Source organism: Muscardinus avellanarius (assembly GCF_963383645.1).
Source record: "Muscardinus avellanarius genome assembly, chromosome: 14".
NCBI classification, from domain to species: Eukaryota; Metazoa; Chordata; class Mammalia; order Rodentia; family Gliridae; genus Muscardinus; species Muscardinus avellanarius.
Genome location: NC_137800.1, coordinates 847,272 through 871,358, shown reverse-complemented (window position 1 = coordinate 871,358; position 24,087 = coordinate 847,272). Strand labels below are relative to the sequence as shown.

The 24,087-nt window shown below is 51.4% G+C and overlaps 1 protein-coding gene across 1 annotated transcript in view; it reads right to left on the bottom strand.

Annotated features, from left to right (window-relative positions):
• Positions 1-24,087, bottom strand: part of DLGAP2 (DLG associated protein 2) — a gene marked incomplete at its 3' end in the record, with an annotated part of 448,164 nt that overhangs the window by 27,302 nt on the left and 396,775 nt on the right. The window contains exons 6-7 of the mRNA XM_080710521.1: positions 19,259-19,406; positions 15,836-16,055 (exon numbers count right to left, since the gene is read on the bottom strand). Coding sequence (XP_080566647.1) covers positions 15,836-16,055; positions 19,259-19,406 — 368 coding nt within the window. The remainder of the gene's footprint in view (positions 1-15,835; positions 16,056-19,258; positions 19,407-24,087) is intronic.

The following is a 24,087-nucleotide window of genomic DNA, read 5'->3' as shown; positions in this document are numbered from 1 at the left end:
CCCACCGAGAGAACCCACCATCTTTTGGGGTTGGACACACACTGCCGACCCCGGTGGAAACTTCCCTGGCTCCTCCAAGCCCTCCCAGGGGCAGGAGGGCAGGCGTGTGGGTCAGGGGCAGAGAGGGCAGAGTGGGGGCTGCAGGGATGGGCTTGGGAGGCCAGTGAGAGGCAGGGTGCTGCTGTGCCGCTCAGCAGAGTAGGCTGGCAGGCCAGGCTCGCTTGTGCATCCCAGGAGACTGTCTGCACCCAGTCAGACACTGGCCGCCAATCCTGGGGAGCTGCAGGAGCACACAAGCTGGCCTCTCAGGGAATCTCAGGCCCTCTCCTCTCTGGAGGCATCTTGTTGATGCCTGGTAACATTTTTGTTTGTAAAAACGGGGTGGGAAGTGGAGGTGGGTGCAGCTAGACATCCCACAGTCCTGGAGTTCCTGCCACAAAATCCTGTCCTCCCCACGTAAGCACAGTGCCCAGGAGCCTGCGGTGGCATGTCTGTCTTGCTGGTACACTCTGGGCTCCTGGCCAGGAAGGAACACGGCCATGTGGGCAGACGCTGTCCCCCTGGCTCTTGGCGTGGGCAATTCCTTCGTCTTCCAGGTCACGTGTGAGGACTGCTGTGTCGGCGTGCACTGCATCCACCTGTGTCCGGCAGTGACGGTCCCCTGAAACATTTCTTTTATTAAGTTTGTCTTGGCAGTGCTTCTTAGACTGATTCCCCGAGCTTGCTGGGGTTGGCCACACGTATACACGCAGGAGGGAGCCGCAGCAGGTCAGATGTGGAGAGCGCACTGGCAGAGGACAGGGCTGTGCCTGTGTTGCCCTTTGGCCTGGCTCGTGCACAGAAGGGTGAGTGGATCCCTTATTGACACGCCTTCTGATTGGACCGACCCTACAGAGGTAAGCACAGCCATCCGCAATGCTGTGGGCAGGACCATGGACAGTGCCCTCCCAAGCCCTGGACCCCACCATCCATTCTGCTGTGGTTCCCTGAAGCAGAATGGCTCTTCTGAGGCAAGTTCCTGCCTCAGGACCAGCAACGGTGGACAGGAGAGCTGCAGAGCCATGGGCGTGGGGAAGAAGTCACACCTTCTCCACATGCTCTGCTCACCTTGCAATGCCAGGGCCCGCAGGGAGGTGCTGAGCCAAGCACGGAGGCAGCGACCTCCTTGCTATGGCCTCCACCAGGAGCACCACGAGGGCGCGTCCGGCAGGCTCCCAGAAGGCGAGGTCCACACTCACTTCCGAAAAGGCAAGCCCATGCGCTCAAGCTTCTCCCCGGTCTGGCCAGCCTGTTCTCGAAGGCTTCCTATCAGCACCATTCATGCTGTGGATCCCATCAAGTGTCGTTGGGTGGATTGTAACGAGTCTGGACATGTGATAGGACAACTGACTCTTCCTTCCTGCATGGACTCTCCTGTGAATCAATACAAATGATTGCAGAGCGCTAGGACGGATCTCTGAGATGCTTGAGAACCAAATGTCACACTTTCTCACCTTATAATGTGTTTGTTTCAGGGCAAAGACGTGAGTTTGAAACTGATGTCTTTGTCAGACAGGGCAAAGGAGAGATCTCTTGGTGAGGAGGGCAGAGCAGGCTGCTCTGAGCTCCTGCCCCAGGCTGATGCTCCTCCAAGCCCGCTGGGGACAAGTTCTGCAGAGACACAGGACCGACTGGCCGTGGTTAAGGTCCCAGGGCTTTTCTAAAGAGAAATGGTCCTCACTGCGGCAGCAGAGCCCAGGTGTGAAGCCATATTTCAGATTCTGTGTTTATTCTCCTAATTAACCTTCTTGGAAGTAAATCCAAATATGTTTTTTATTGCTATAAAACCCTTGCTCACTGCTTCGAAACTATGTAATCATTCATTTTTTATGGAATCATTAATTTCCACTGTCAAACAATGTTCAGGGGTTCTTGAAAGACACACAGTCGACCGAGGTGTGGCTGTGGGGGCTTCTCCCAGGCATTCCAAGCTCCTCAGCGGGGGAGGCTGGAGGGGCTGGGCTGACGACAGCTGTGCCCCAGCCCCGATGCCTCAGCATCCTGTATGGCTACGTGGTGCTCGGTCTCTGCTTTCGGGAACTGTTTCCCCGGAGCCCGGGATGCTGGCCCCAGTGTGCTCACTGGTCCCTGGAGAAGATGGATGTGAGAACTGACCTGCAGCGTCGGGATCTAGAAAGCCTGGAGGGCCTGGCTTACAGAGGGCAGTCTTCACAGGATGGCAATGGCCGCACCTTGAAGGCAGGAGGACCCTGGGTGGTGTAGGGCAACACAGCCCATGTGTAGCCTTGCCAGCAGCGGCCACGCCTTTGCTCCTGGTGCTAGCTGCTGCAGACTCAGCCTAAAGGGAACGGGTCACGGTGTCGGTGGCCAGCTGTCACCACGAGCCTGTCCTGTGGTCTGCACATGACCCAGCCATCACCTGCTCTCCCAGCATGGGAGGCTCCCGGGGGCTAAAGCCGGGCCACTTCATCTTCTGGGGACCCGCTGGCCGCCTCGTTTCATGTGTCTTTGAGTTTTCCTCAAACTGTTTCTTTTCTGGAGGAAATATCAAGTGCCCGTTCTACTGCTCTCTCTACAGGCGAAAAGGCGCTCCAGTGTTGGACTCTGGCTTTGATAGGTTTCAGCAGGTTTTATCATCTTAACATCTCAAGTGCGTTATTGCAATACATGTGTATCGTCACTGCAACTGAATTACAAAGGCGAAATCTTAGGGTCACAGACAGGCCAAGAGCGTCAGACCAAACCCAACCCGTTGCCAAAGGATGCTTATTAATCCCTGAAGGCAAACTTAACACACTTCCCTCTGGCTCTCTTAGACTAAACAAAATCTTCCTAGTTTCAGACAGGAAAAGACGTAGTCGTGTGACTGTGGGGTCCTGAACCTTTCCATCTGTGTGTGCCCATTCCTATCCGTTGTCCAGGGCTCCAGGGCAGTCAGCAAAGAGGACAGTACCTCTCATCAGCAACGAGGGGCCTGCGGCAGCCCTTGTTTCTTCAGTGTCACTGTTATCACATGCGTGTTTCAGTTAAGAGATGCGCCTCGTCTGAGCAGGAGCCACAGCATACCACATCTGGCCAGCGCCAGGCTTGCTGACCAGCCTCTGTCCCTCTAGCTCCCGAGCTCCAGACAGCCCTGCAAGCTGGACGGCTTCACATTTCCACTGCAGGCAGAGAAAGTGGTCTGCAGTGGGTGTAAGCATCTTCCTGACATTAGCCAGAGAGCCAACGGTGGATCTGGGGACGGTGAGAAGATGCTGTACCTTGCCCCCAACTGCTGACTTCACTTAGCTTTTGCTTATTTCTCAGGAATTGTGAGTCGCCCGGAGAATAACGGGGTGAGGATGGACACTCTGTAGAGTGCCTTCGCCCACAAGGACACGGAGGCCGATAGAGTGTCTTCCTCCCAGCAGGGAGAGGGCGGTCCCTCCGTTGAAGATGGAGGAAGCACATCAGGAAACATGTTGGAGGGCTCTCTACAAAGGTTGCATGAGACAGGAAGTGCTGACACTTGGAAGAAAGCAATGAGGCTGGTGACACTCCCCTGCTGGCCAGAGCGGCAGGGCAGAGGAGAGGAGCCACAGCGCCTGGAGAACCCTCTTGAGCTCTGGGGTCCGGCTGCTGGGCAGGATGAGGCTGAGCCCACCAGCACAGATCAGGGAGGGGCCATGCAGCTGACGGGTGGCCGGGGGGCAGGGCGAGCAGGGAAGACCATCCCCGAGAGGGCCAGAAAGTTCATGTATTTACCTCCGTCTCTCAGGTGCATTCTACACGGCCCTATCCCATAGCGTAGCCATGGTAAATACGAATGGTTTACACTTCTAAAGACCTAAACATCTACAGCTGACACTCAGCTCCTTTGCAGAACTGCATTCCCCACTGGGCAGTCAATGGAGCTGGAGCCCCCTGCACTGGGCAGCTCAGCTGCAGGATGATTGCAGGGTGCAGGGTCATGCCAGACAGTGCTGGCCGGAAGGCAGCGTTGGCACAGACACTATCCTTCATGGCACAAAATGACGCCAGAGAAAGTGGCCGTAGGACTGTCCTTGGAAACAGGTTAGCTTGAAGGAAGTGGAACAGACCGTTCACCCATCCACGCTTGCAAATGACCTTGAGAAATAATCTCAAGGGCGATACATCTCGGCTTCTGATGCAGGCCTGATTATCAGTCTGCACCTGGAATTCTGGACACCATTTTTGAATTCAATCCTTGAAAGTCATTTGCAAGCCAACAAGGAAATTTAAAAATTAGCACTCTATGGTATAAAGCACAAATACGTAATCAAGGGAGAATATGTCTTGAATGGCAAGCATTGCCATTCTATTTGAGTGTAAGAGGCACACTCAAATTCATCGCACTCTCTTAATTAGAACTTCAAGGATAGCAGCATAAAAGGAATCACAGTAATCAAGCCCGCAAGTGTCTAATGAGAGAACGGGTACTGGGAAACCAAACTTTGAAAGCAGAGGACGCCACATAAAAGAATGAAGACGCTGTGACACAAAGCATAAATCAAACAGGACCCAGAAATAACATCTCAGTCTATACTCTCCAGCTTCCCTAAAGTTACAAAAAATGATGTGGCCGCACAAGTCCTGGGGCCACTTTGAGGGATAACAGCTGAGATATCTATTTAGATGTGTTAATTAGCAAGAAATTACAGTCTAACCAGCACTTAACATCTCTTAGTGAAATAAAGCAACACAGCCTCTGACTCTTTGAGATACTTCCTGCTTTCATTGTAAATATTGAAAGTTCACGTTGCATGACCAGAACTTGTGTTCTCTGAAAAAAAAACAAAAAAACTGAAAATGAACCAACTTTGAATGCTGTGATGAGTCACACAAGCTCCTAAGCAAAGAGCTCTGAGTGTTCTAAGAGCCAGATAACCCCAGAAGGGGCTTCGTCACCAGCACATGGACCCTTGGGATGGTTTGCTAGGGAGGAGGATTAAGACACTGAGCGACGGGCCTCGGCTTCTCCCACATGGATCATTCATGGGGCAGAGTCTTATGTACCAGCTCTTCAGCAATGCCAGACTTTAAACATTGGATGGGAACATTTTTGAAAGGATGATCTTTTTCAGTGAAAATGGACATATCATCCACTGTGACACTGGTGGTCACTGGGGGACAAGACGGACATGTCCAGGGAAGCTGTGAATTGCACCTGTCACAATTACAGTCAATGTGCAAGCACACACAGACGTGTGTGTGTGTGTGTGTGTGTGTGTGTGTGTGTGTGTGCGCGCGCGTGCACACACGCTCAGGTCTACTGGGGACCTTTGTGGGTGAAGACTAAAGCTGTACTGGAGTTAGGATTTTACCACTGAGCCTTGGAAGCAAGGCTGATTCCCTATTGGGCATTTGGCTTGAGGCTGGAGGAGTTGATGTCACGGGTGTGTTGGTCAACAGTGAGTAAGCGGCACTTGGTCTACACAGGTTAATGCATCTAGGGTACTGGTGGGCTTCCATGAAAATTAATAAAACAAGAATGCAATGCTTCTCTTTCGTGATAGTACTGAGGATGGAACCCAGGGGCATTCTACCTCTGAGCTAAATCCCCAGCCCTATTTTTTTTATTCTTTATTTTGAAACAGCGTCTCACTGAGTTGCAAAGGGCCTCACTAAGTAGCTGAGGCTGTCTGCAAACCACAATCCTCCTGTCTCAGACTCCCGAATGCTGGGATTACAAGCGTGCGCCAACACGCCCGGCACGCAATGCTTCTTGTAAAAGTAAAAACAGCACCGACTTTTGACTTGGTGATGCCTCAGAGCAAAGTGAATGTACCCTAAATATTCTAAATATTCTGTTTTTTCCACCAAGTTTTGCGATCATGTTGGAAGTTCCACAAGCCCATAGCATGGACCCCATGGTCATAATTTTAAGCTGATGGAATGAAGAGGAGGGTACAGGAATGGACCCCACAACACCGCCAGGCCTGTCAGACTGCCTTCTTCCCCAGACTCATTAGACTGGCCAGGCAAATGGCTGATGTCGGCTATACCAGTCAATCAGACTCCTCGGAGCGGGATCCTCTCGGCAAACTCTCTGAGCCCATGTGAACTAATGAATGCCATCCATTAGCACTGGCCAAGCAGGAGCATCCAGCGGCCAGAAAGCCTGCAGCCCCTGAGGGGAGGGCGGGCGGGGCGGCCACTCTGCTTAGCACCCCGGGCGCCGCTGTAGAAGCCCCAGGACCCTGAGTGCCTGCTCCTCATGGATGTGCAGGGGCTGTGGCTTCCTGCGCTGGCCACATCTCCTGCCAACCTCAGGTGTCTCAAGGTTGGTGTTTTCTGCACATTCCAGCTGTGCGTGGGCAATTGAAGTAGATGTATTTCAGATCCCCCATTTGTCATGGTACTCTGAGAAGGAAGAGCTCTTCACAGAACAGAAGGGCTCTCTGTGCTCTGTGGCCTCTGGGAAATCCTGTCCCTCAGTGGCCACGGGAAGGGCACCCGGACAGAAGAGGACAGCGTGGAAACTGCAGGTGACTCATCCCTGGCAGAGCCAGAGATAAGAACGCCGCCAGAGGCTGCGGAGACCAAAGTGGCAATTTGCTGTGCCAAGCAGAAGGCGCGGCGCTTTGATCTGCCAGCTCCCGTGACGTTACTGCCTTCCGCCATGTGCATTATTCCTTATTTTAAAAAGTCTGCCCCTCCCTTCAGGAGCTGAAGAAGGGATGAGGCAGAGTCTTCTTATGCAACAGAGTGCTCACGAGTCCTGGAGAAAGCAGGTCATCAGCGTGTGATTCTGTGGACACGGTGCTGCTGCGGCAGGGGCTGCTGACCGCTCCCCTTGCCTGGCCCACTCACGGAGAGACTGCGCAGTCCCTTTAACTCACCTGCTCACCTGCTCCTATGTTTGTTGTTTTCACTAAAAGTAACAAAGGTTTATCGAATGCCTGCGACCCGCCACACACGGTTCCAGGCACTGCAAATTCAGCGGAGAAACCTCCTGCCCCGCGGCAGTCATGTCCCAGTCTGCGAGAGACAGGTGGGGAACTGAGCAATGGCCAACCCATCCATCAGAAGATGGGCGTGCTGACTCGGAGAGGTCAACCTGGCGGAAGTCCTGGAAGGCGGGTGAAACCCAGGCTCCTGCCTGCTCTGAGGCTCTCTTGATGCTCATTTAGCGCCGACTTAACGGAATCAGGAAGGAGAGCGAGAAGCACACCCCTCTCGTCACACACCTCCAGGGCGAAGGCAGGACCAGGGGATGCCACTTACTGTTCAAAGGAAAGAGAATGATTAGGCAAATGAGCGGGGCCTGCAGAATGTCTGCTTGGCTCTGCGACTGTTCTCCTGTCTCTTACACAGGTCAGTGGCTGATGGCCTTCTCACCAGAGGGATTAGCTTGCCTTGCAGTGGTCTCAGGAGACAGGAGACCTGGAAAAAGGAGACCTGGGAGACAAGCCCAAATCCTTAAGGTTAAAAACTCAAGATTCAAAATGGCAACTGCGGGATGCAGTACTTCTCAGTGGCTGAAATAAATAAAGTTCAACTACTGAGAAGGCAGCGTCTTAACAAACAAAATAAACATATCTCACGAACCAAAACAGATCCAGGAACCTCAGTGGAAGGAATTTATTAACTCTGAACTGCGAGATCCACTGGAAAAAAAAGCCCAGCACGCAATGGACCCACTGTAGACATGGCCCAGCCGCCAGTGCCATCTCGGGCTGCCGGCCCAAACCGCGATTCCTGGTCCTGACTGACACCAGTGCAGCAAAATAACCCAAGAACTTGAAAACAAACATAGAGCTCCAACATCTTAAGTGGTGAGCAGCACCCAAGCCAGAAGCCTGTGTGCTCACCAAAGGTGGCACCCACCGTGGCACAGCGAGTCCTCCAGACACCCGGACCAAGGCAGCCAGGTATCTGAGTGTACCCAGAGAAGCTGCAGGACTCAGCGCACACCCAGTGTGCACTGTGGGACCCAATAGTAACCATGTGCACCCAGTGTGTGCCCCGGGACCCGGCAGTAACTGTGTATGTCCTGGGACACTGCGATAACTGTGTGCGCCCAGTGTGTACCCCGGGACCCGGTGGTAACTGTGTGTGCCCTGTGTGCACCCTGGGACCCAGAGGTAACCGTGTGCACCCAGTGTGTGCCCAGTGTATGCCCCAGGACTCAGCAGTAACCGTGTGTGCCCAGTGTGCACCCAGGGACCCTGCGGTAACTGTGTGTGCCCAGTGTGAGCCCAGTGTGTGCCCTGTGACGTGGTGATAACCGTGTGCGCCCCAGGACCCTGTGGTAACCATGTGCGCAGTGTGTACCATGGGACCTGGTGGGCTAGTCCAGTTAGAATTTCCAGAGACACTAGAAAGGTGCTCAAGGCACCAAGACTACTTTGGACACTCTCCACCCCTGTGGGTAGGGAAGCATAGGCCTGAGTACAGGGTGGAGAGTGCAGAGGCATGGACTACAGACTAGAAATACACAGAACCCGGGACTTGCATGAGAATTTATTAACAGTGACACCCGACACCCTGACACCTAAACCCAAAGCTGTCAGAGGTGAAAGAGGGGTCCAAACAACCAGAGAGTGCATTAAGAAGCTGACAATAGGGTACAGAGCAAATAAGAGACATTAGATTATACTCCAGAAGCTACCACAGCAATCAGACATTCAGATATTCTGTGGGCCCAATCCCATATTCGTAAATTAGTAGGACTTTTTGTTAGTTTTTTTTTTCTTTTTTTTTTATATGTTTGATTGTTTGTTTTGTTTCCTGGTCTCACACAGTCACTTCTTTTTATTTTATTTTATTTTTGTCCTTTTTTTCTTTCTTACTCTTTTTTCCTCTTTTGTCTTTGGTATATAATAGTCAACTTTTGTATCTTGTTTTGTTACTTTATTCATGTTTGTTTGCTCCTTCCCCCAGCCCTTGTACAGACTTCCTCACTCTAGCCTATCTACTCTCTTCTCTCAAAACTTTTTCTTTCCTTACTGTATCTCCTTGTTTAATATTCAAGGTATTTTATATCTCCATACTTAAATACTCTAACTACAAGAGTCCTACTATCTTTCTCTCATTCTCAACAAGATATTAAGAAAGCATATAGAATGTGAGAAGATCTTTACCATCCACCACTCTGGGCTAATATCCAGAATATACAAAGAGCTCAAAAGACTCTACACTAGCAAAACAAACAACCCAATCAAGAAATGGGCAAATGAACTGAATAGACACTGCACAAAAGAAGAGATACAAAGGGCCAATAGATACATGAAAAGATGTTCTACATCATAAGCCATCAGGGAGACGCAAATCAAAGCTACACTGAGATTCCATCTAACCCCAGTCAGATTGGCAAGCATAAATAAATCAAATAACAAATGCTGGAGAGGATGTGGGGAAGGAGGAACTCTTTCACACTGTTGGTGGGAGTGCAAACTAGTTTAGCCGCTATGGAGATTAGGGTGGGATATTCCTTAGAAAACTGGGAATAGATCCACCATATAATCTGGTTGTACCACTCCTGGGTATCTTTCCAAAGAGGTTGAAATCAGAAAACTACAGTAACATATGCATACCCATGTTCATAGCAGCATAATTCATAATAGCCAAAATATGGAACCAACCCAGGTCTCCATCAACAGATGAATGAATTGCAAAATCATGGGAAATACACACAATGGAATTCTATTCAGCTATAATGAAGAATAAAATCATAGCCCTTGCAAGAAGATGGAAAGTCCTGGAGAACATTATGTTAAGTGAGATCAGCCAAGCACAGAGAGAAGGGAATTATGTTTTCTCTAATATTCCCAAACTAGGGTGTAGTGGGAAAACCAGAGGGACTCCAGATAATGGAGGAAAATCTCAGCAAAGCTGGAATGGAAGGATAGGAGAGGAAGAAGGCTGAGGTTGATTAATGGAGGAGCTACATCCAAATATGTGTAAAAGTATGAATGTAGCATGGTTAACCTGGACGCTCAGTGTTGGGAGAGGGGAGAGAAACCGGGGAGGGGAGAGGGCACCAAGAACAATCTAAATGTATACCATTTTCAATATGTCCCACATATAAATAAAATATGAAAAAAATTGATGTCAAGAACAACTCATAAAAAAGAAACTCATAAAAAAAGAAATCTAAGCTCACCCACAAATGTGAAGAAGAAAAAGGAATTTTGACCATTCTGTGAATCCCTGGGCAATGTGGAACAGCTCAACAGCAATTAGAAGGAAGGATGAAGTGTCACTTAGCAAGCATTAGTGTAGAGGGTTTTGAACATCATGACCAACTCTTCCTGTATATGTCGGGGGCTTCCAAATCTATCTCAAATCCTGCTTCCTTTCATTTTATAAAGCATTTCTCCAGTGTCTTGCAGGCATCAGGCACTACGTCAATATTTGTGGGTTTGATTCAATTGCTTGTGTGATTGATCAAAACGAGAGTGAAGTAATGACCTGCTGTCAATCAATAACCCGAAAAGAAAAGGTCAGTTTCCACTGGAGAAGGAGCCAGATGCACACATCGACCAGGTGAAGCTGGGACACACTACCCCCATATTTGCAGTTTGGGTTTCTCTCGAGGAACTCTGCGCAGCCGTGCACGGCAGCAACCATCTTTAAGTTGCCATAGCTGGTAAATCTTTCTTATCTTACTTATGCTCATGGTAACGTTTGATATGATCAGCCATTTCATTCTTTCTTATCTCTCCCCTCTGTGGCTTCCAAAGTAAATAAATAAATTCATGGATAAACAGAGGCATGAACACTCTCTGCGATGAATCCGTGGGGGGTTTCAGAGCTTTCCTATTCCTCGCCTGCCCTTGGCCGACACCAGGACACACCTGCTAAACTCGGTGAGGTCTGCAGCTTTGCAGGTGGAGGCTCCAGCCCGTAAGCCTCAGCACTATTCAAATGGTAAAAGGAGCCGGGATGCCGTGGCTGGTGCTATAGCCGGCGGTGCCAATGTGGCCAGCTCACCCTGAGAGACCCGGCCAGGCTTCCCTGTGCCTGGGCTTCACTGCCTGCTAGGACATGCTTGAGATGGGTGCAGGGAGCTCTCAGCCAGGGGAGGGAGGCCAAGGAAGCCCACACTGCAGTCCAGGTCCCTCTGGATGCACATCCTCCTGTGTTGGACCCTTCTGTCCCAGCGGGTCCCATCTGCAGAAAGACACCACAGGCGGCACACGCAGCCTGTGTCCACGGGGGCTACTCTGCGCTGTACTTCTAGAGGCTTATGACTGGGCAGCTGCTCGGCCCTGGGATGCGCCCGCTCCCACGGAGCCCACGTGCTATGGCAGAAGGTGGAGCTTCCAAGATGATCAGGCTCCGAGGCCAAAGCCTAGGACCCGAGCCTTCTGCACGGGAACATTCAGTGCAGGCTGCGGGCGCTAGGTGCTCACGGCACAGGCAGCTGATTCTAACGGTACCTGTAAGATCGTTGCCCTTATCTCTCCCACAGAGTCCACGTGGCACTCTTGTGGTTAAGATACTCTGCTCATTTGCTGTCTGGACCATTCGTGGCTTTTCTCTGCCTTGGGGATGTGTGGGGCCATGCCAGCGACTCCCTGCTGGTAGAGGCTCTGCACCGAGCAGCGGCTTCTGGGCACACCTGGCCAGTTGCCAACACCCGCTCCAGAGGACAGGGCTGAAGAGAAGGCCTGTTGGGCGGACACGTCTCTTCAGATTCCACGGCTTTTCACAGCCTCCCGCTGCTCGTTTCTCTAGGAGAGAGCTCATCTCTCCCCCAGAGCATTCCTTGTGTAGCTGTCTCATTTTAGCCGGCGGAAGGAAGCCGACCCAGTCCCCGTTCTTCTCTCTTGTTCTGACACAAGGCAGACGGCTCGGGACCCTCAAGCTGAGCCCTGTGCCCACATAGGAGCTGAGCCAGAGATGCAGGCCAGGCCTTGCTGGCGGTGCCAGGCAGCCTTCCTCCTAAGGGACTTCCCCCTGCCAGCCGGTGGGCACTGGAGCAGCAGCTGAGGAAGTGTCAGCCCAGTGGACTTCCCAGACTCACCTGAAAAGCCACTCACCAGTAAATCAAAAAAGTGCCTGTAACACTGTTCTCTGTTTCTAGAAGACCAAAACGAGGAGGACTCTATTCTCATATTTCTTCCAGTTGAGACTGGTCAGCAAAGAAGCAGAATTTTTTTTTGTGTGTGTGGTACTGAATAGGGAGCCCAGGGGCATTCTACCTCCAAGCTATACCTCTAACCCTATTTTTTATTCCTTATTTTGAAACAGGGTCTCACTGAGTTGCAAAAGGCCTCACTAAGTAGCTGAGGCTGTTCAAGAACCCAGATCCTCCTGTCGCAGCCTCCCGAATGCTGGGATGACAAGCGTGCACCACCATGCCCAGCAAGAAGCAGAATTTGAAGGCGGCAGAAAAGAAATAGCAGTAGAGAAAGATGTTTACCCTAGCTCTAATATTAATTCAAGGCATCCAAACACGGAGGTACTTTTTCGCTGTGTGGGGGCAAACATCATTGGAAACAGGATGATCCTGCCCTGAGGGACCAGCTGCAGACACAGGATCCCAGGCGCCGCAGGTCTGCGCGGCTCCCCGCCCCTCTGCATGGCACTCCGACTGCTTCATGACTTCTGGAACTAGCTGTGACTTACGGAGAGATGATTTGTGAGCCAGAGGGGGGAAAATCACTATAATTTGATTTTATACCATTTCCTCCACAGTATCAATAATATTCCTTCCCTAGAAAAATCAGGTGAAATGTATATTTAGATAAGAAAACCCACTCGATAAATCATTTCACAGATGAGAAAAATACCAAGCAAGGGATGAAAGCCAGCACTTTTCAAAGCCAACTGGGAGCGGACAGGCAGACGCATGCTTGAGGCATAGGGTGGGCGTCTGTGTCCCAGTCGGGTCTTCCATCTCTGGGGACACGTGAGCAGGGCTCCATCCAGCCCAGCCTCATCTGCCTCGGAGGCTGGTGACACCTCCACACTGCACGGAAAGCCACACTGGCCCACAGCACCAGCTGGCCATCTAGCTAAACTCCTGACACAACCCTGTGCAGAAATCTGGTATTTAACTCATTATATAAATATTAAAATCGTATGTTGACATGTTTACAAGGTGAGGCAGTCTAATAACTATGCCAACTTTTTCAAGCCCCTGTAAAGAAATATGTTCAAATCAATCTTATTCTTCAAAACAATCACTTTGAAATGTTTTTGAAAATAACTTTTCCGATTTCTTTCAAGAGTTTTAGAAATATAAAAGAAAATCAATTTGCCAAAAGTCTCTCTCCTCCTCCTCCTCCAGACAGACAGACAGACAGACACACACACACACACACACCAAAAAAGGAGATGGAGGAGCACTACTAAAGGTCAGTACTAGTATAAACATTTACACCTGTAAAAAGTACCTAGTATAGATTACTGAATTCCCCTCACCTCACAGGAAGTTCTGGATCAAATTTGAGGTTCAGCTGCACAATTACTTAGCCACTTATATCCTGTCTATTTTGACTGTTTTACTGTACTTTTTTTCCTGTCTTTTTTCTTGCGGTACTGGCGATTAAACTCGAGGGCATTCTACCTTTGAGCTACATCCCCAGCCCTATTTTCTTTTAACACATGGTCTCACTAAGTTGTGGAGGGCCTTGCTAAGTTGCTGAGATTGGCCACGAACCTGCCTGGCTACATTTTTGTTTTTCTAGATGGGAGTTTTCCATTTCTTTGGTAGTTTCCACAATCTTAAAGAGTGTGTTGCATGCCATTGCAATTTTCCTTAGTAAAGGACGACTGTAAGCACTTAGTAAAGGATCCAGAGGGCCGCAGGGTAGGAGGGCCCGATGGTTAGTGGCTCCGCCCTTCTTCCCGGCGGCAGCTCTCCTACCTGGCACCGGGCATCTCCAAGGGCGCCGTCCCATTCTTTGCTCCTTCAGCACAGTCCACTCCATGACAGCCCATGACTCCCTACAGAGTCTATGGGGGATTTTAACTCAATAACCAGGCCAAGGGCCAGTGGAAACTTTGGATAGAAGGATTTAAAAAATCTAGTTGGTGTGTAGACTTTTGGAATATGTAATATGGGTGGTAAAAATGATATACTGTGTATGCAAATCAGAATTTCCACCTGAGATGGCCACTGGTTCTTATATTACCTCTGTGAAACCTGTCTTATTTCTACCTCTCTAGAAATGACAGCCCTGAAAACATAAAACCATTTTCTACCAAAAAGTTATTGTTTCTGACGATCAGGAGAGTCCTTACTTGGGTGCTTGCTTGTAAGAGACGTTCAACGAGCTCGGCGGACTAGGGAGCACTTCTCCCACATGGTGCTGTTGTTTTTTTTTTTTTTTTTTTTGGTTGTACTGGGGTTCCTGAAAGCCCTTCTACCTTCGGGCTACACTCCCGGACCTATTTTTTAAATATATTTTTATTTTGAAACGGGGTCTCTTAAGCCAGCATGGCTGGCTTCAAACCTGCGCGATCCTCCTGTCTCCACCTCCCAAGCGTGGGGATTACAAGCATGCCCACCACGCCCAGCCTGGTGCTATTTTAATAACAGCAGCTGTGGAGCGCAGTCCTGCCCTTTCTTCTCTGCTCCATTTGCTGCCCTGCCCGCTGCTCGGGCACCTGCTCTGCCCTCTCCACAGCACTGGGACCCAGCACGTATCTCCTCCAGGCCCACGGCTTAGAGTCGGAGTATCCCACAAGCCTCCGCTGGAGCGCCGCAAAGCCACGCGGAGGAACGCTGGGCACCCACCGTTATTGACCTGAAGCTCATCTGAGTCGATGATCAGGACTATCACGTGTTTTGAACACTGCAGGAGTAGAGTGAGAAAGGTTCAAAGATGTCCCAGGCGGCCGTGACGGGTGAGGTCTGGCCCAGCATGCTCATCTACATGTCTGGGACATCTTCCCTCTCCAAGCAGGGCTGGCCTGGATCCTGCAGCTTGCCATCTTTGGGGCATGCCTCCAGCGGCCTCCTCCCACGCCATGAGCTGCACCTGGGGCTTTTCTAGGCCTCACGAGTCCTGCGCTGACCCTGAACTCCTCTCACCTGCCTCTGGCTCCCGACACTATCGGTGTGAGCGAGGCTGGTTTCTGTCTCTTCTCGGCTCTGTATTGTGAATCCCCTGGGTGTGGCTGCCCCGTTGCAGATCTTAAGGTGTTCCGGGCACCTCGCTCCTCAGCACTGTGATATTCCACAGCTCTCCTCCTCGGCCTTCACGTGCACTGCAGCAGCTTTTATTGCTTGCTGTGTTTTATGGGCTTCCCCAGACCATGTATATTCATTATGTGATATAAATAATAATAGTGCAGTAAAACATTAGGCCCTGGTATTTAGCTTAGGTGGTAAATTTCCAAAGGGGCGGTGGATATGGAAACTACAGAAAGTTTTGACATTGAATCCTTCGAGCCCTAAGACGATGAGGGAATTTACATTAACGATTGATTTTCTTGGCAGCGATGAATCACGTTTATGGATCTGCTCACCGAGCAGCGGAGACCAGGGCTGGGTACCGCAGTGCGGATGGCCTGCAGCCACTGCACCTCCTCTGGAATTTCACTGTATTCTATTAAACTTTTGCTATTTAGAATCCAGTCACCTTCCAAATGTCGACACTAAAATTCTTTTCTCCTGTGCAAAACTTGACATAGTTATACCCAATTATTTTAAAAGCCTCGATAATTTGTGGCTCTTGTTCAGAGAAAGAAGAAAGGTTATCTTTGAAAGAAACACTTCAAAATGCTACCGCAAACGTGACTGGGTAACACGTGCAGCTTGGGGAAGGTCGCCGGGCCTCTGGAGAGTGGGGCCTGCAGTAAGGCGAGCTGCCCCCTCCGGGATGGAGGCTTGGGCGCACCGGTGGGCTTCCACAGGAGGAGGGGGGTGTTTTACCTGATGTTGACCTCATGGTCGAGGTCAAGTTGGAGGGCGTCATCTCCGGGACACACTCGTCGTCCTGGGAGTAGCCGGCTTGGATGGCTCGAAGGTAACTGTGACTCCTGGTCCGGAAGCAGCCGGGGAGGTCAAGGGCACCCAAGGCCTGAGCTTCAGCCTCACTGAAGACGGACTCGCACACTGACTCGAACTGCCCGTTGATCTCTGCTTCACTCATCTAGGACAACCAAGGGCACATGTGACGCCTGGACCACACGGCGGGCCACAGCCGCATCACAGGAACCAGGAGAGAGCCCCGCCCCGCCAGGCGCCCCGGCGCTCACGCTCGCAGCGCAGCTAGGTGTTCCCGCACCAGGGAGAGAGCTTTCGATGGGCGTCGGAGAGAGTGAAGCGCAGAAGTAAGACAGCATGGAAGGGACGGAGGGAGTTTTAAGCGCTAGAAGCTGCACCGGGGCTGGTCGCTCAGGTGGATGCTGAGCCTGGGAGGAGGAGCGGGCTCAGGGGGAGCCTCTCTCCCTGATGGACTAGAGCCTTTGTAGAAGGCCTCTTTTCGTCTGAGTACTCACACACCGCGGGCCTCTCTCTTGGGGTTCCTGCAGTACTACCCACAGTGCGTGTTAGGATACCGCCGGCGACACAGGAGAGGGGCTGAGGCTCTGGGCCACGGGCAGGAGACAGACCCAGGCTTTGGGAGGGAACAGTGGTCGTGGTGCCTGAGCCTGCCTCCTGCACCCCGGTGCGTCTTCTGCCTGGCCCCCCGCCCTGGCCTAGGAGGAGCCATGGCCAGAACTTGGGGCTCACCCTGAGTTGGGGGCTGCAGTTAGAGCTTGGGCTGCTGCGCCGCGGCACAGACGCTCTGTGGGAGTCAGCTTCGCCCTCTTGCCTGCTCTTCCCAGCTTCCGGCCACCTGTCTCTGGCTCGGCCCACACCTGGAGCAGCCATTGCACCCCGCCCTGTACCTCCAGCCCCAGCATCAGAGCTAAGGGCAGATTCCATGGCCTGGCCTTCTGGCGTCTCCCTCGCTTGATCTGGGGTGAAAAGCTCCTCCCTCTGCCCCACTCTGACACCTGCAGATGCGTGAGGAGTTACTCTGTCCACTGGGCGAGCCCGAGCCTCGGGGTCAGGTGCCTTCGTCCTACGTGGCACCCTGCGTGTTGCGTCGGGCGCCCACCCGTGAGCTGTGCACAGTGCCCTTCTGTGCCCAGTGTTACTTTGGAGCTGGGTTCCACTTCCTCCCCTCCACCCTCCTATCATCCTTCTGCCTCCTAGTATCCCCCCTGACACAAAGGCTCAGACTTAAGAGAGGACTATTTCCCTCCTGCTTTATGTGGTCCATAGCTGCAGGGGCTGCAGGGCCGAGAGTCCAAGATGCCACTCCCTGAACTCCTGGATTTGCCGGCAGGCAGGTAGAAGATGCTTTCCCTCTCACAGTACGAAATAGAGTAAAAGAATCAGATTCTCCTCCAAGAAAGAAAGAAAAAAGAAGGAAAGGAGAAAGAAAAGACACGATGTTTATTGCTCATTTCCTCCTCAGACCTCTGAATAAGGTTCTCTGGATTCACCAGAGATCACTTACATACTAGAACACGCTCTCACTAAAAACGTGAGTGAACACAGCCATTACTCTAGAGACTGTGGGGGGGGGAGCTGAGCAGGTGAGCTCAGCTCCGACTCTAGAGAAGATGAGGACGGCACGGAGGTGGGGAGCTGAGCAGGTGAGCTCAGCTCCGACTCTAGAGAAGATGAGGATGGCGCGGAGGTGGGGAGCTGAGCAGGTGAGCTCAGCTCCAACTCTAGAGGCAGTGGGTGGGACATTGAGCAGATCCAGATCAGCTGTAGTCCAGAGAAGCTGGGGAGGCTGTGGGTGCAAGCTGTGGAGCAGGTGCAGCTCCGCTATGGTCCAGAGGTGTGGGGATGGGGAGGCAATAGAGAATACTGAGTGGGCCCTGCTCCGCCTTGACTGCAGAGACGCTGGGGAGGCCATGGGGTGGGATGAGGGCAGGGCTGATGCTGAAGCGTCATCCTTGGGACATCCATGGGCTGTGCAGCAGCAGGTCGGGCTGCCTGCAGGGGCACAGTCAGGTGTTTGTAGTGCCTGGCAGAAACAGACTTCTCAGGGCAGAGGCACCACAGCAAGCTGGGGTAGCATCTGGTCTACCCAGCCCGTACGTGTCCAGGGATGCTCATACGTGTTTGAACATGGGACATTTTTTGGACTACATTTTTCGTTCAACCTAAGTTCTCACCTAGATGGAGTTTTATTGGAAATCTTGGATTGTTTTGTCATGAATGTCAGTGGTCCCTGATAGGCCACTTAGGAAGGCCATACGCACGGCATACACATCCCTAAGCCCCTGGGGGGAGCTCTCCCCTGAAGGACTGTGCACCCGTGAGGGGCTCTTACCACGCTCCCTCTGCAGAGACCCCTCACGAGGCTGTGCAGAGGGAAAGAAGTGAGAAGGGTCCCAAATTGACCTAGACGGGCCCACACGTGCTCTGAACCCCGGAACAGACTCACTCATGAGCTGGAGGAAAAGCTCAGAGTGCTTTTCCTGATGAGAGAGAATTATAAGCTGGAAGGGCCCGCTCCAAAGGAATCTGAAGCCTGTGGCAGAAGAAAGACGGCCCGTGGCCAGCTGCTAATGGCTCAGCCTTGTCTTCAGCCAAGAGGCCTCTCTGTGAATCATACTCCCCTAGCACCACACATTACATTCCCCACAGAGTCTCCCGGATGCCCCTGCTGGTGCCCACCACCCATGACTTGATCACACTTAGTTACTCTCGGGCTGACTCTCTGAGCCCAGGCTCCCACTCTCCTCAAAGGGCACACATCACAGGGCCAGCTCAGGGCCAGCACACGCAGTTGAAATGAGCAAGCGACATGCTTAGGCAACACCCAGAAGTTGTCCCGTTGGCGGCACGCTGGCGTTAGTGGCGCCTGCTTGCTTGCTGGGTGTGCCTCCCTCTCCACCCGGCTTGGGGCCTGATCCGAAACTGCTGTTCCCTGGTGACTGCGAGTCCTACTTGGGGCCCAGTGCCTGGGCAGTGAGCCCGCGGGCTGGCCCCACGCTTCTGCCCTTGCATAGCTGGGCCCGCGCTGCCCACTGAGCGCACCGCAGTCTGTAGCACTTTTTACTGAACTTCTCAGGCCCAGTTTGGAGGGTGCAGCAGAAGTCACGGCAGCCGGGGCCTCTCCCTGGCCCTGTTTTGTTGGAAAGGGAAAAGGGCCTGAGTGGAGGCACCCTGTCGGGGACCGCTCTCCCAGAGGAAATCAGTGTAAAATGCAGAGGGTCTCAGACTTCACAAAAGTTTCCCTTATAAAGTGCCTGGGTTCTGATCAAAGCTGATGCCTGGCAGGACCTGCATGGTCTGCCCTGAAATGCTGCAGGGGGACCCCGAGGACCCCAGAGGAGTGCCCACCTGGCTCACACAGCTGGCCTGGCTCAGCGTGCTCACTGCCCGCATGTAGCTCTGGTTCCTGGAGCGGAATTTCGGGGAGTTGTAGTTGGCAGCAGGGTCCAGGCCATGGCCGACAGATACCTCACTTGTAGCTTGCAGGTAGCTCTGGCTGCAAGAAAAGAGAAAGGAGAGAAGATGCCCTGTGGGCGCCAGGGAGACAGACAGGGAGCATCCCAGCAGGGTGTTCTTCTTTGGATGGATGACTCTGCCTTCTGCAAATATTCCGAGACTCTCATCCTCAAATGTGAGTTTCATCAAAAGTAATAAGGGAGGCCATTTACAAAATTGCTTAGAAACCTGACTCTTTATGGCCAGGTGGTGAAATTAGGATCATTCGGAATTTTTAAAAAAAGTGCTGAAACACTCATAATGCACAGAACAGAATAGCGAACTCAGCTCCCGAATCTAAGCCAACGCTCTGAGAGCCTCATAAAAATCATGTTAGCTTTTTGGCAACTTTACATCCTTGGAAAAAAAATAAAAGGCTCATTTTAGTTTTAACTTGTGCAGAAGGTGAGCAGATTATGCAATATGGGCAAACAGAAAGCCCAGGCTGAGGAGTGAGCTCACAGCATTGTCAGCATGGCCATCTTCCCCGAGCCCCTTAAAAGTCAGTCCTCTCTGGCATTCCTTCTTTCTGTTTTGTAAAGTGTTGACAACATGCGAAAGTCCTGAGAGCCATTGGCAGAAAGAAGGTCCAGCCTAGCTTAAACCTCCAGCTCATTTCCCGACAATCTTTCTACAATACAGCAAAACAAAACAAAACAAAAAACAATACTCATTTTATCAGGAACCCGGAGCAATGTGGACAGAAACTACTCATCATTCCTCCTGCCTATTTTGGATAATGATGGAACATTAAATAGCCTTCATAGGCAGATGTGTGAAAATGCATATGAACACAGCTTTGATGCCATCATTGGGTGTTAAAGTATGCCATGTTGTTTCCTTCCTTCCATGGCTGCAGATTGAATCCAGAAGCATTTTGCCTCTGAGCTATACTTCAAGCCCTTTTTATTTCTTAATTTGAAGCCGAGTCTTGCTAAGTTGCTGAGAACGGCTTCGAACCTTCCATCCTCCTGTCTCAGCCTCCTAAGTACTGGGATTACAGGCATGTGCCACCATGCCCAGCATGTTCTTTCTTTTCAAAATAAACTCTTGGTATATTTTTTTTCTCTCTGATATACTTTCTTCTTTGAAAAATTGGACATTAGACAAAAATGGATTCCAAAAATACAATGAAGAAAAGGTGGTTAATCATAGATAAAGACGTCCTTTCTATGATCAATATTGCTTTAAAAGAAGGTATACAACAGCAAAACACACTCCAACTTAGCTCCCTTTCCTCTATTCAAAACAGACAAGATAAAAAGTGTGTGTGTGTGTGTGTGTGTGTGTGTGTGTGTGTGTGTGTGTTAGATGGGGCAAGGAGATTGTGCAAATTAGAAGAAGCTAGCCTAAAACTGATGCTAGCTTTGGTGTGAGAGAAGGAGGAACCTTCTTGGTGATTTTCACCTGCTGCTGCCCGGAGCAGAGGGGCCAGCAGCTCTACAGCAGGCTTGGCCTATGCTGTACCTGCAGAGTTCTGCCCTCCCTCCTCCCTGCATCCCCCAGATGGGCAGACAGGGACCGATCCCCTGGGTGCGGGCAGACAGGAACCAGCCCCCTGGGGAGCAAACAGACAGGGACTGGCCCCCTAGGGGGGTGGACAGACAGGGATCAGCCCCCTGGGGGGAGCAGACAGGGACCAGTCCCCCTAGGGGGAGCAGACAGAGACCAGAACCCCTGGGGGGAGCAGACAGGGACCAGGCCCCCTGGCAGCCACCCAAGCCAGCCAGGCTCCCTGGAGCAGCAGAGTCAGCAGGGTGCAGCTGACTCTGGAGCAGACCTTGTCACCCATAAGTGACCCTGGCAGCCTCCCTGGCACGGTGTTTAACACGGCATCACGAGGGGCCCTGGCGCTCGAGCCTGGGGCAGGAGCAGCATTACTGGGGGCACCTGGAGACTAACTGGGGCTGGGGCCCCACTCACTGTCTTTGCAAAAGTGACAGCCTTTGCCCTGCCCGTCCCCCTGAGTTCCCTTGAGAGCTCTGATTTCAGACGTTGTGTTTCTACCAGATTCGCCCTGGTATCGCTCATCTTTTCTGTAAAACACTTTACCTCCATGCCACCACTGTGCTGGCTGCACTTTCTCAGGTTGAAGCTGCTTCCTGCACTGAGCAGCAGGGCCACGTCCTCTGGACCTGGTGTCTGAGGTTTTCCACAGTGTCTGCCTGGAGGGAAGGGCGGCCCCACTCCACTCGGGACCCTGGTGGCATGGGCAGCTCTCAGGTGGGGACCCTGCAGCCTGTGACCCTGTCTCAAATACCTGCTCTGCCTTCTAATGCTTTTCTGTATTCCAAGCCGGGCATGCAACTTCCATGTGGTTGTTGTAGCAAGCCAATACAGTTGCTTTTCCTTTGAAACGGAGACCCACCACAGTTAACATCTGCTGCAGGCAGAAACCTGCCACTCTAGTAAGCCATTTAATCTCATCATGGCAGATTCAGTAGCAGCCCTCCTGGTATGACTGGGGGCCTGATGATTTGCGAGCTTAACTCCAAGACCACAGCTTTCTAATCAGAATGAGAGCCCAAGCGGCCCATCCTCCACGACCACATCCGGTTGCCCCTCAGTGTCCACAGAGGACTGGACATCACAATCCAAGGGCTCTCCAGAGCCTCCTGTACAATGGGATGGCACTTGCATAGAACACCACAATCGTTCCAAGTACATTCAGTTATCTCTGGAACTCAGGACACCTGAGCCAGAGGTAAATGCTGTGTGTGTGTGCCTGGGTGTTGTTCCGCAGGATGTCCAGCAGGAGGCAGCCTTCCCATGTGCTGACGCTCACACCGGCTGCAGAGCCGCTGAGGGTCTCTGAGCCTGGCAGGTGTTCCTGGCACTTCACCCTGTGAACCCAGGGCAGTGCTCTGCCTCACCGGTTCAAGTGTATTTTGGAACTTTCTGTATTTGTCTTTGTTGTGGTCAGGTATAGGATGTTCCCTGAAGTGCTCATGTACTAATGTTCAGGGCCGATGGAATTAAGCCACAAGGATTGTAATCTCATTGGCAGATAAAGCCATTGTTTTTTTTTTTTAAGATGATCTGACTTAGGTTTTTATTTTTTATTATTGATGTAATTGGTGCATTGAGCATTTTTATTTTATTTTTACAAATTTTTTATTGAACATATTTGGTTTACATTTAAGCTATGCTTGGTGCCCTCTCCCCCCCACCCCCATTTTCCCTTCACCCCTCCCGCCAATGATTTTCCAGGGTAATAGCCAAAATATGGAACCAACCCAGGCCTCCATCAACTGATGAATGGATTGCAAAACTTTGGGAAATACACACGATGGAATTCTATTCAGCCATAAAGAAGAAGATTTGCAAGAAGATGGAAAGTCCTGGAGAGCAGATAAAGCCATTGTAATGCGTTTACTGAGCGGTCAGGGAGGCAGGTGGCCATAGGGACTGGGCGTGGCCGTAGGGACTCGCTTGTGTCCTTGACCTGCTTGCGCTGGCTCCTGTGCTGTGGCCTCAGTGTGAGAGCAGAGCCCTTGCTCTCTCCCTCTGCCTCCTGCGGTCATGCTCTGAGCTCCATAGACCCAGCCTGACATGGACTGAGTTCTGGAATCTCCTCCCTAAAACGTCTGTGAGCAAATAAAAATTTCCCTTCCTCTAAGCTGGGCGGTTTGGTTTTGTGGATCCCGGCAGTGAGGGTACTGGTCAAGGGAAGCGCTCTCTTTGAGCTTTCCACCTGTGGTTGGGTTTGTGTACATAGAGGGCTGGCTGTGTTTTTAAAAAGTCCACTTCAGCTTCATTGTGCTTAACTGAGATTTAAAAACTCTATTTCCTTGAAGGGCATAGCATTTGATAATGGGGTGTCCCGGGCCAGACCTAGAAATAAGAAGTCAAGAACTGAGGGTGGGGGGCCCACTAAAGTTACATCCACGGGAGCCAGGGACCTATGCCTTCCTCACGGCACAGGGCGAGGTCCCCAAGCCTTTCCAGCGGGCCTCCCCTCGCTGGCCTGGCAAGGGACTCCCTCAGGACCCCCCCACATTACCTTATCTACCCCACGTGTAAATCTTACTGTGGCATCCCAGTTGTCAGAGGCTGAAAATATTTTCCTGCAGGGATTGGGTGGTGGCTCTGGATATTTAAGAAGGCGACCATAAACCGTTTCTAGAACGACACAAAATATTTTCGTTCTTGTTTTTGCCTTTCAAACATTGCTCACATTTGGTAGTCATATATGCATAGAGGAGACTGGAGCCAATTTTAGAAAGCTCAGGAGTGGGAAAGTAACCATGGGAAAGAGAATAATGGGTTTCCTCGTACTCTGCTGTTTTCTTTCTTTTTGCAAATTGTTCCAGGGGCCCTTGCTGAATCATGGGCCTGCAAACCTCATCTGTGACTTGAGATTATTATAAACATAAATCTTTATAACAAACATATGCCTGAGCAGCGCTCTGAGTGCAGGGTTAGGCTCACGCAAACACACTTGGCGACACAGAGACAGAGCCAACCACCCCCTCCGTCTTTGTCACCTTACAAAGCAGTACAGACTCCATGCAGGTTCTAAGGAGCCTGGAAGAAAGCAAACCTTTACAACCAAATGTGCTGTCTCCAAGTACAGCGGGCCCCTTATCTTTTTTACACACAGAACCTGGTGGAATAGCACCTGCATGTGAAAACCTGAGTGCCCCAAAACACAGACAGACGCGTGTGTGTTCTTGTCGGCG